Source organism: Calliphora vicina, chromosome 1, assembly GCF_958450345.1.
Source record: "Calliphora vicina chromosome 1, idCalVici1.1, whole genome shotgun sequence".
NCBI lineage: Eukaryota > Metazoa > Arthropoda > Insecta > Diptera > Calliphoridae > Calliphora > Calliphora vicina.
In genome coordinates, this window is record NC_088780.1 from 62,859,357 (window position 1) to 62,873,196 (window position 13,840).

The 13,840-nt window shown below is 21.6% G+C and overlaps 4 protein-coding genes across 4 annotated transcripts; 2 read left to right on the forward strand and 2 right to left on the reverse strand.

The window, feature by feature from the left end:
- The first annotated feature begins 3,034 nt into the window (after nucleotides 1-3,034).
- On the forward strand, nucleotides 3,035-4,147 carry LOC135949073 (uncharacterized). Its single transcript, XM_065498535.1, has one exon. It carries the CDS (start codon nucleotides 3,035-3,037, stop codon nucleotides 4,145-4,147), a length of 1,113 nt encoding a protein of 370 aa, XP_065354607.1.
- A 22-nt stretch (nucleotides 4,148-4,169) lies between these two features.
- Nucleotides 4,170-5,495, forward strand: LOC135949083 (uncharacterized). Its single transcript, XM_065498546.1, has one exon. It carries the CDS (start codon nucleotides 4,170-4,172, stop codon nucleotides 5,493-5,495), a length of 1,326 nt encoding a protein of 441 aa, XP_065354618.1.
- A 3,200-nt stretch (nucleotides 5,496-8,695) lies between these two features.
- LOC135949416 (probable serine/threonine-protein kinase clkA) lies at nucleotides 8,696-9,532 on the reverse strand (the record flags this gene model as incomplete). The annotated part of the gene is made up of 1 exon (XM_065498966.1): nucleotides 8,696-9,532. A coding segment is annotated over one exon (837 nt), but the record flags the coding sequence as incomplete, so codon positions are not given.
- Nucleotides 9,533-13,204: 3,672 nt separating this feature from the next.
- On the reverse strand, nucleotides 13,205-13,717 carry LOC135949417 (myb-like protein D; the record flags this gene model as incomplete). Its single annotated transcript, XM_065498967.1, has 1 exon — nucleotides 13,205-13,717. A coding segment is annotated over one exon (513 nt), but the record flags the coding sequence as incomplete, so codon positions are not given.
- Nucleotides 13,718-13,840: the final 123 nt, after the last annotated feature.

The window sequence follows — 13,840 nt, forward strand, 5'->3', positions numbered from 1 at the left end:
CAGACGGACATGGCTTAATCGACTCCGCTATCTATAAGGATCCAGAATATATATACTTTATAGGGTCGGAAAATTATATTGTGGAAATTACAAACGGAATGACAAACTTATATATATTAAATACCCTTCTCACGAAGGTGAAGGGTATAAAAACGAACATGAGTTAATTTACATGTGTTGTCAGTGAAGGATATTTTCATAAGAAATTTGGTTCAATGTACACACATCGTAACACTAGAATACGAAACAAATCTATTGTTGTGAGAGTTTGGTTAACAATGTTTTAAATACTTGCATTTAGACTTATCATGTTTCTTGAAACAACCAGTACAAATAAAAGCAGTATAGTAGTATAAAATTATAACAACTCTTTATTTATTAGAATTTACACAACAACAACTGTTTAAATAGTCACTATGTGTTTTTATATAAATACACGTTTATAATTCACAATAATACACACATTTAAATTACACTTTATAACGTACAAGAATGCAGTTGATATTAACTCAAACAGCGCTTATAATAAAACTAACCACCGACTGCAACCGTCAAGGGGTATTTCAACAATTCATGACTTTTTGTCCCATATCCAAAGTAATGCTGTGACTAATTACACATTAAATTCACATTGGACAGTTGCAGGCGGTGCATAGACTTACAAGTCTCTTGTGTTTGTAGATGCCAGAGGTAATGTCGGGTTAAGGAGAAGAAAATTTTACAGGCTGTTTTGTTGTTGGGCAAGAGACTTGTGCAACTAAATTGCCTAGTGTGAAAGGGGTCAAATTGGTTCAATTGCTTACTTTACTAAGGATCATGAATGCCATTCACAAATGCCTCCATCTTGAATTGATCTAAGAAAGGAAGATTTCACCTGAATAAGTAAACTGCATCAAACTTTCGATTGTAATCGCAAAGTCTTGTAGCGTCTCATTCTTATGTATGACTCTTTCAAGATATATTGCTGCATTTCCTTTCAATGCCAAAAACAATACTATAGTTCTATAAGTTTCTCTTGGCAACTGTATCAAACTGGATACGATTTTCCGCACATTACATATTTGTGACTTTGAAATAATCTTAGCTGTTTCTTGTTCCAGCGCGAGATGGTTTCTGCAAAACCATTCGGTTTGTGCCTCTTCCGTGTGGCACAAACCGGATCACGAATGCCATTCACAAATGCCTCTGGTTGGTTGGTTACGTGGTAGTTCACTACGTGCGAACAATCAAATGGTGTGGTGTCATCAAAAGTAGGGACCTTTGTTCTACTAGAAGTTTCTAAATAATTCGCACCGGTCCATCTTGGCATTGGAGATTATTTACCTTTATTTCTAGATCATGCTGTTTTTTATCGACTTCATCGACGACTGGATTTCTATGCCATTCTCTAGGTCGGAAAGTTGCTGACTTGCGTTTCAAGATTATTAACTCTGCTCTTTATAACTTCCGAAATTTCCTTAAGTTTCTAGTTTGTGACTCCAGAAATTTAATGAAATTCATCCTTTACTTCTTTAACTTCAGCAAAAAGTTTCTCGTTGTTGTCTTTAGATGTCTCTAGAATGAACTTCTCTAAAATTTTCCTGCAATATCGGTTCTCGTTGTTGGCTCTAGAAGTTTCATGAACTTTTTTAAATTTTTCCGTCATAGCAGCAAAAAATTGTGCTAAAATCCATGCTGCTTGTTTTTGCACGGGTATAGACTTCCATATCTTCTTTATACTCAAATTTGTAAGTTCCGATATCAATATCAAGCCGCTTGAATTCATCTATCATCTTTAGTAAGACCCCTTTCACACTAGGCAATTTAGTTGCGCAAGTCTCTTGCCCAACAACAAAACAGTATGCAAAATGTTCTTCTCCTTAACCCGACATTACTCTGGCATCTACAAACACAAGAGATTTGTGCAACTAAATTGCCTAGTGTGAAAGGGGTCTAAATCTGCTTTGTTACGTGCTGTTGGCCACTCCAATTTATATAATTCTTTCTTGAGTTGTTCAACTTTTAGTTCCTCAAACTTCATGTTTATTATTTTGCAATCCCACTTCTGACACCAATTATTACGTTTTTACCTTTTAAAAACTGCGGTTAATTTCCTTTAAATAAAACTAATTCTTAAGCATAAGTAAATTAAAAATTTTAAGATTTTTTGAGATGGCCATAATGTAAATAATTATATGAACTTAAGATCTATTGCAGCATATTTATGTATTATTTGTTTTTATGAGAGTAATTCGTATGGAGGAGTTTTTTTATTTATTGTCGGGACCCTCCCATTTGGCGAATTGGGGACGCTCATCGTGCCTCTTTCGAAGCGCGAAGGGCACCGGGGAAATAAAATACCTGGGGGTGACCAAAACTAGCAGGATGACGGACCGGATAAGAATATGGACTACCGATGGACATTCTGATGGGAAGTGACGCACATGGGCTGGGAGCTCCCGTATTCCGTGACCTCAGTAAGCTCGGGTGACACCGTGCTGAAATGGCTCACGGGTAAATGCTGGAGCTACCTCCGTTCCGTTAAAACCCTGGCAGGGCTCGTGGAACGCTCGAAGTCTGCAGTCATTAAGTTGGCTGTGAAGTTATTAGTTGAGATGACTCCTAATTTTGTGTCCGATCTGGCTCTGAACGCTAACTCTCATAAGGATTGGCGTCAACCCTCGCGAGAACCTCACTGTTTTTCAAAGGGACCCTCGGGATCAATGAGGACAACTACACAAATGCAGAGGGAGATAACGGCTACGAGCGGTGACCAAATAGCATGAACATGAATCAACAAATCAACAATGAAAGAGAAAACCCTTTCCACTCTAACGGAAAGACACCGAGATCACCACTTAAGGGAGGTCAAAGAACGTCGACAGTGATTGCAAATGAGCCAACAGAAGAAGAAAGAAATGTATATATCTGCATAGAGCAGACCCCATGCACCACGCACGAGAAGACATCCGAAGTGGATTTCAACACTGTCGATCCCCTTGCAGAGAAAGCTTATTCAACCTACAACTCACCTAGGCAAGAATTCATTATCAAAATGAGACTTTCAGAGGAAGAATCCCTGACGAAGTGCCGAAGCATTCTCGGAAAGATGAAAGCGGCCATGGCCAGACAAAGAAACATCAACAGAGATGTTCAAAATGGTGTTTTAGAGTTGGACGAACTACTGGACATAATCGCCGACTACCGAAGAAACTGGAAAACAGCAGAGGAGGAAAGGGAAGTGATTAAACCTCACAAGGCGCTGCAGATCTGCCAAGATACTCCAACAATACCTCGCAACAAAAGAAGCGCACTTAGTCCAGCGGAAACTAACCCAATGAAAAAACAGAAGAAGAAAACTAGCGGAAACTCTACAGCAGTAGCACCTACAGAAACTCAAACCGAGGATGCACCAGAAACAAGAAGAGGCAAAAAAGATCGAAGAAATCCACGCCCCAAGAAACCTAAGAAACGACCCGATGCTGTTGTTATAAAACCTCGAGATGGTCACAGCTACGCGGATGTCCTGAAAAATCTCAAAACGAAAGTGAACCCGGAAGAAACAGAAGTGGCAATCCAATCCGTTCGGAAGACAAAATCTGGCTCTATACTCCTGGTAATGGGTCAAGGCGGAAGAAAGGATGAGTTCCGTGAGGCTATCATGAGTACATTAAAAGAGGAGGCTACGGTACAGGACATGAAATCCAAGGCCACAATAGAAATTCAGGATCATGACTCCCTGACAACAGAGGAAGAAGTGCTCAAGGCCATACAAAATGTGGCCAATATAACGGAGGAGGACACAAATATACGTCTGACGGCTACAAATAGCAGGGAACAGAAGAGAGCTTTTGTATCTCTGCCAACAGCTGACGCAAACACATTGCTCGAGAAACGAAGAATACTGATAGGATGGACATACTGCCGCATACGGTACATGGAGGAGGTGAAGCGCTGCTACAAATGCTTCGAATCGGGACATACGCAATGGGACTGTAAAGGACCCGATAGGAAGAGCATGGGACTGTGCATAAGATGTGGACAGAAGGGCCACAAGATGAAAGAATGCAGAAACCCCCCGAAATGCTGCATCTGCTCACAGAGCGAGGGCAGACCAACAGACCACATGCCTGGATCCCGAAGCTGTAAACCCCCTAAAATAGCTTGAAATGAGGTTTTTGCAAGCCAACATGCATAGAGGAAAAGTGGCACACGCTCTCCTACCACAGATCGCAAAGGAGCACGAGGCAGACATGATTATTATTAGTGAACAGTACACAAAAATGAGAAATGGGCTATGGCTTGAAGATGATTCAGAAACCGCCGCAATATGGATCCCCTGTCCCGGACAGGCACATATAGAAAACAGCGGAAAGAGAAATGGTTTTGTCTGGCTACAGATTGGAAACCTCACGTTAGTAAGCTGCTATCTAACTCCAAGTGATAGTATTGCCTCCTTCCAAGGGAAACTCGACAGGATCGAAGACTTTGTAAGATTTAAAGGTGGTGATCTTATAGTAGCAGGCGATTTTAACTCCCGCGCAATCGAATGGGGAATGAAGACTACTGATTCGAGGGGTAGAAGGATATTGCATATGATTGCAAGAGCTGGACTGGCGACTGCTAACATTGGTACTGCTGCAACTTTCAGGCGTCCTGGATGTGAAGGCACTATTCCAGATGTAACCTTTGTCTCCGAGAGAATGGCCCACAAAGTTAAAGAATGGAGAGTACTAGAAATATACACAGCCAGCGATCATCAGTATATATCGTTCTGCCTAAGAGCTAACGAAGACACTCCAGCAAGGAAGCCTGGAGGGACCACCCAAAGATGGCACGTCAACAAGCTTGACACGGCGATACTCCTTCACGAGATCGACATACACGCTGGAGAACACACAAATGAAATGGACGCAAGATCTGCAGTGAAACACACCATGTCTGCAATTGCGAGATGTTGCAATAAGGCAATGCCCAAAAGAAATAAGGCCCCTAAATGGAAACCAGTATACTGGTGGAACGCCTCGATCGAAGAATCTAGACGAAACTGCATCAAATCGAGAAGAAGGTACACCAGAGCCAGACGCAGAGGTGACGCAGAATTGGAACAAAATGCATATAAAGATGCCAAAAAACAGCTGCATAACTGCATACACAAAAGTAAGAAAGATAAATGGGAGGAGCTGAGAACCGATATTAACAAGAATCCATGGGGTCTCGGATATAAAATCGTGATGAAGAAACTGGGAATGAGGAATGCAGTGGAAAATATGGATGAGGTCACAATGCAAAACATCGTGAACACTTTATTCCCAAAGCATGACATTAGAATGGACGGCACGGAAACAGAATCTAGTATTGATATACCCCTGTTCACCATGTGTATGTGTATGTTGGATACTGCAGGCAAACTGCTTGAGCGACTCATCAAACCTAGGCTTGACGAAGCCATCAAAGCTGCTGGAGGTCTTTCGAGAAGGCAATATGGATTCCGACCTGGAAAATCCACAATATGAGCTCTAAAGGATGTGATATGCGCCGCTGAGGCCGCCCAACACGGAAATCATTTCTCGCGACCAGTCATACTATTGGCGACTCTGGACATCAAAAACGCCTTCAACAGTTTAAGGTGGATGGATGTAGTACAGGCTCTGGAGACAATTTTTTAAAATCCCGAAATATTTGGTGAAAACTATAAAGGATTACCTAAAGAATCGAGTGCTGACTTATGACACCAATCAAGGCATGAGAACAGTGCAAGTTACCTCAGGGGCCGCGCAAGGATCCATTCTGGGGCCAGACCTCTGGAACGCAACCTATGATGAGATTCTGAAAATAGAGATGCCAGAAGACACCTTCCTCGTGGGATACGCGGACGACATAGCGGCGGTCATCAAAGCGAGGAACACAGAGCAAGCCCAAAGTAGATTGCGACAAGTTATGATCCGAACTAAGAGCTGGCTGGATTCACATGGCCTACAACTGGCCATGCACAAAACGGAACTGTTGCTACTTACCAGAAGACACATTCCAATCGAGATAGATATGCATGTAGGCGACCTTGTCATCCCCACGAAGCCATCGATCAAATACCTTGGTGTTAGGTTGGACTCGAAGCTAACCTACACAAAGCAAATTGAATATGCAACATCAAAAGCAGCAAAAATAACAACACAACTAAGTAGACTCATGGCGAACATCGGTGACGACTCAGACTAGAGCGAGAAAACTACTTTCTGTGCAGAGAACAGCAGCTCTACGGGTGTCGTCAGCATACCGTACAGTGTCTACACAAGCTGTCTTAACAATAGCTGGAATGGTACCCATAGATCTTCAGGCAATAGAGCGCCAGATGATTTTAAACGCCAAGCAAGACACGGCTCAAGTGCAAAATGAAGCGAGTATACGGCAGGATATTCTACAAAAGTGGCAACTCCGATGGAGAGATGGAGAACAGGGCAGGTGGACGTATCGACTAATCACTGATCTGAACACGTGGCTAAACAGGAGAAGTGGTGAAGTAAATTACTACATGACCCAGATGTTATCCGGTCATGGGTACTTCCGAAAGTACCTCTACCGTATGGGAAAATGCAGTTCACCATACTGCATTTACGAAGAGGAAGAAGTTTTAGACGACGCCGAACACACCTTTTTTATCTGTCGCCACTGGGCCGAGCGCCGTAGAAGACTCGAAGAAGTGATAGGTGCCATAGCAGTCACAAACATCGTACAAAAGATGTTAAACGATGAAAGTAGCTGGAATGCAGTAAAGAGTTTTGCAGAACATGTCCTCCATGAAAAGAAAGTGGACATAGACGCAGTGGCGTGAAAAGCGGAGCCCGGACGCGGGTACAATGTATTGAAATGGTTAATTACCATAGAGGGGGCCACCTCGAAGTAATGTGGAAACGGTTCCGAGGTGGTAAAATTCCCCGATGATGGCACGAGGTGGGTTTTTAGCCGGTAACAAATGAGTCCGGCATACGACGAGCTTGACGATCTCGTTAGATGCGTAACGCATTTTCCCATCTTGACCCGCAAAAAAAAAAAAAAAATTATCATTATTATTATTATTATTATTATTATTATTATTATTATTATTATTATTATTATTATTATTATTATTATTATTATTATTATTATTATTATTATTATTATTATTATTATTATTATTATTATTATTATTATTATTATTATTATTATTATTATTATTATTATTATTATTATTATTATTATTATTATTATTATTATTATTATTATTATTATTATTATTATTATTATTATTATTATTATTATTATTATTATTATTATTATTATTATTATTATTATTATTATTATTATTATTATTATTATTATTATTATTATTATTATTATTATTATTATTATTATTATTATTATTATTATTATTATTATTATTATTATTATTATTATTATTATTATTATTATTATTATTATTATTATTATTATTATTATTATTATTATTATTATTATTATTATTATTATTATTATTATTATTATTATTATTATTATTATTATTATTATTATTATTATTATTATTATTATTATTATTATTATTATTATTATTATTATTATTATTATTATTATTATTATTATTATTATTATTATTATTATTATTATTATTATTATTATTATTATTATTATTATTATTATTATTATTATTATTATTATTATTATTATTATTATTATTATTATTATTATTATTATTATTATTATTATTATTATTATTATTATTATTATTATTATTATTATTATTATTATTATTATTATTATTATTATTATTATTATTATTATTATTATTATTATTATTATTATTATTATTATTATTATTATTATTATTATTATTATTATTATTATTATTATTATTATTATTATTATTATTATTATTATTATTATTATTATTATTATTATTATTATTATTATTATTATTATTATTATTATTATTATTATTATTATTATTATTATTATTATTATTATTATTATTATTATTATTATTATTATTATTATTATTATTATTATTATTATTATTATTATTATTATTATTATTATTATTATTATTATTATTATTATTATTATTATTATTATTATTATTATTATTATTATTATTATTATTATTATTATTATTATTATTATTATTATTATTATTATTATTATTATTATTATTATTATTATTATTATTATTATTATTATTATTATTATTATTATTATTATTATTATTATTATTATTATTATTATTATTATTATTATTATTATTATTATTATTATTATTATTATTATTATTATTATTATTATTATTATTATTATTATTATTATTATTATTATTATTATTATTATTATTATTATTATTATTATTATTATTATTATTATTATTATTATTATTATTATTATTATTATTATTATTATTATTATTATTATTATTATTATTATTATTATTATTATTATTATTATTATTATTATTATTATTATTATTATTATTATTATTATTATTATTATTATTATTATTATTATTATTATTATTATTATTATTATTATTATTATTATTATTATTATTATTATTATTATTATTATTATTATTATTATTATTATTATTATTATTATTATTATTATTATTATTATTATTATTATTATTATTATTATTATTATTATTATTATTATTATTATTATTATTATTATTATTATTATTATTATTATTATTATTATTATTATTATTATTATTATTATTATTATTATTATTATTATTATTATTATTATTATTATTATTATTATTATTATTATTATTATTATTATTATTATTATTATTATTATTATTATTATTATTATTATTATTATTATTATTATTATTATTATTATTATTATTATTATTATTATTATTATTATTATTATTATTATTATTATTATTATTATTATTATTATTATTATTATTATTATTATTATTATTATTATTATTATTATTATTATTATTATTATTATTATTATTATTATTATTATTATTATTATTATTATTATTATTATTATTATTATTATTATTATTATTATTATTATTATTATTATTATTATTATTATTATTATTATTATTATTATTATTATTATTATTATTATTATTATTATTATTATTATTATTATTATTATTATTATTATTATTATTATTATTATTATTATTATTATTATTATTATTATTATTATTATTATTATTATTATTATTATTATTATTATTATTATTATTATTATTATTATTATTATTATTATTATTATTATTATTATTATTATTATTATTATTATTATTATTATTATTATTATTATTATTATTATTATTATTATTATTATTATTATTATTATTATTATTATTATTATTATTATTATTATTATTATTATTATTATTATTATTATTATTATTATTATTATTATTATTATTATTATTATTATTATTATTATTATTATTATTATTATTATTATTATTATTATTATTATTATTATTATTATTATTATTATTATTATTATTATTATTATTATTATTATTATTATTATTATTATTATTATTATTATTATTATTATTATTATTATTATTATTATTATTATTATTATTATTATTATTATTATTATTATTATTATTATTATTATTATTATTATTATTATTATTATTATTATTATTATTATTATTATTATTATTATTATTATTATTATTATTATTATTATTATTATTATTATTATTATTATTATTATTATTATTATTATTATTATTATTATTATTATTATTATTATTATTATTATTATTATTATTATTATTATTATTATTATTATTATTATTATTATTATTATTATTATTATTATTATTATTATTATTATTATTATTATTATTATTATTATTATTATTATTATTATTATTATTATTATTATTATTATTATTATTATTATTATTATTATTATTATTATTATTATTATTATTATTATTATTATTATTATTATTATTATTATTATTATTATTATTATTATTATTATTATTATTATTATTATTATTATTATTATTATTATTATTATTATTATTATTATTATTATTATTATTATTATTATTATTATTATTATTATTATTATTATTATTATTATTATTATTATTATTATTATTATTATTATTATTATTATTATTATTATTATTATTATTATTATTATTATTATTATTATTATTATTATTATTATTATTATTATTATTATTATTATTATTATTATTATTATTATTATTATTATTATTATTATTATTATTATTATTATTATTATTATTATTATTATTATTATTATTATTATTATTATTATTATTATTATTATTATTATTATTATTATTATTATTATTATTATTATTATTATTATTATTATTATTATTATTATTATTATTATTATTATTATTATTATTATTATTATTATTATTATTATTATTATTATTATTATTATTATTATTATTATTATTATTATTATTATTATTATTATTATTATTATTATTATTATTATTATTATTATTATTATTATTATTATTATTATTATTATTATTATTATTATTATTATTATTATTATTATTATTATTATTATTATTATTATTATTATTATTATTATTATTATTATTATTATTATTATTATTATTATTATTATTATTATTATTATTATTATTATTATTATTATTATTATTATTATTATTATTATTATTATTATTATTATTATTATTATTATTATTATTATTATTATTATTATTATTATTATTATTATTATTATTATTATTATTATTATTATTATTATTATTATTATTATTATTATTATTATTATTATTATTATTATTATTATTATTATTATTATTATTATTATTATTATTATTATTATTATTATTATTATTATTATTATTATTATTATTATTATTATTATTATTATTATTATTATTATTATTATTATTATTATTATTATTATTATTATTATTATTATTATTATTATTATTATTATTATTATTATTATTATTATTATTATTATTATTATTATTATTATTATTATTATTATTATTATTATTATTATTATTATTATTATTATTATTATTATTATTATTATTATTATTATTATTATTATTATTATTATTATTATTATTATTATTATTATTATTATTATTATTATTATTATTATTATTATTATTATTATTATTATTATTATTATTATTATTATTATTATTATTATTATTATTATTATTATTATTATTATTATTATTATTATTATTATTATTATTATTATTATTATTATTATTATTATTATTATTATTATTATTATTATTATTATTATTATTATTATTATTATTATTATTATTATTATTATTATTATTATTATTATTATTATTATTATTATTATTATTATTATTATTATTATTATTATTATTATTATTATTATTATTATTATTATTATTATTATTATTATTATTATTATTATTATTATTATTATTATTATTATTATTATTATTATTATTATTATTATTATTATTATTATTATTATTATTATTATTATTATTATTATTATTATTATTATTATTATTATTATTATTATTATTATTATTATTATTATTATTATTATTATTATTATTATTATTATTATTATTATTATTATTATTATTATTATTATTATTATTATTATTATTATTATTATTATTATTATTATTATTATTATTATTATTATTATTATTATTATTATTATTATTATTATTATTATTATTATTATTATTATTATTATTATTATTATTATTATTATTATTATTATTATTATTATTATTATTATTATTATTATTATTATTATTATTATTATTATTATTATTATTATTATTATTATTATTATTATTATTATTATTATTATTATTATTATTATTATTATTATTATTATTATTATTATTATTATTATTATTATTATTATTATTATTATTATTATTATTATTATTATTATTATTATTATTATTATTATTATTATTATTATTATTATTATTATTATTATTATTATTATTATTATTATTATTATTATTATTATTATTATTATTATTATTATTATTATTATTATTATTATTATTATTATTATTATTATTATTATTATTATTATTATTATTATTATTATTATTATTATTATTATTATTATTATTATTATTATTATTATTATTATTATTATTATTATTATTATTATTATTATTATTATTATTATTATTATTATTATTATTATTATTATTATTATTATTATTATTATTATTATTATTATTATTATTATTATTATTATTATTATTATTATTATTATTATTATTATTATTATTATTATTATTATTATTATTATTATTATTATTATTATTATTATTATTATTATTATTATTATTATTATTATTATTATTATTATTATTATTATTATTATTATTATTATTATTATTATTATTATTATTATTATTATTATTATTATTATTATTATTATTATTATTATTATTATTATTATTATTATTATTATTATTATTATTATTATTATTATTATTATTATTATTATTATTATTATTATTATTATTATTATTATTATTATTATTATTATTATTATTATTATTATTATTATTATTATTATTATTATTATTATTATTATTATTATTATTATTATTATTATTATTATTATTATTATTATTATTATTATTATTATTATTATTATTATTATTATTATTATTATTATTATTATTATTATTATTATTATTATTATTATTATTATTATTATTATTATTATTATTATTATTATTATTATTATTATTATTATTATTATTATTATTATTATTATTATTATTATTATTATTATTATTATTATTATTATTATTATTATTATTATTATTATTATTATTATTATTATTATTATTATTATTATTATTATTATTATTATTATTATTATTATTATTATTATTATTATTATTATTATTATTATTATTATTATTATTATTATTATTATTATTATTATTATTATTATTATTATTATTATTATTATTATTATTATTATTATTATTATTATTATTATTATTATTATTATTATTATTATTATTATTATTATTATTATTATTATTATTATTATTATTATTATTATTATTATTATTATTATTATTATTATTATTATTATTATTATTATTATTATTATTATTATTATTATTATTATTATTATTATTATTATTATTATTATTATTATTATTATTATTATTATTATTATTATTATTATTATTATTATTATTATTATTATTATTATTATTATTATTATTATTATTATTATTATTATTATTATTATTATTATTATTATTATTATTATTATTATTATTATTATTATTATTATTATTATTATTATTATTATTATTATTATTATTATTATTATTATTATTATTATTATTATTATTATTATTATTATTATTATTATTATTATTATTATTATTATTATTATTATTATTATTATTATTATTATTATTATTATTATTATTATTATTATTATTATTATTATTATTATTATTATTATTATTATTATTATTATTATTATTATTATTATTATTATTATTATTATTATTATTATTATTATTATTATTATTATTATTATTATTATTATTATTATTATTATTATTATTATTATTATTATTATTATTATTATTATTATTATTATTATTATTATTATTATTATTATTATTATTATTATTATTATTATTATTATTATTATTATTATTATTATTATTATTATTATTATTATTATTATTATTATTATTATTATTATTATTATTATTATTATTATTATTATTATTATTATTATAATATTACATAATTACATTTATTTTCATTTATACTCA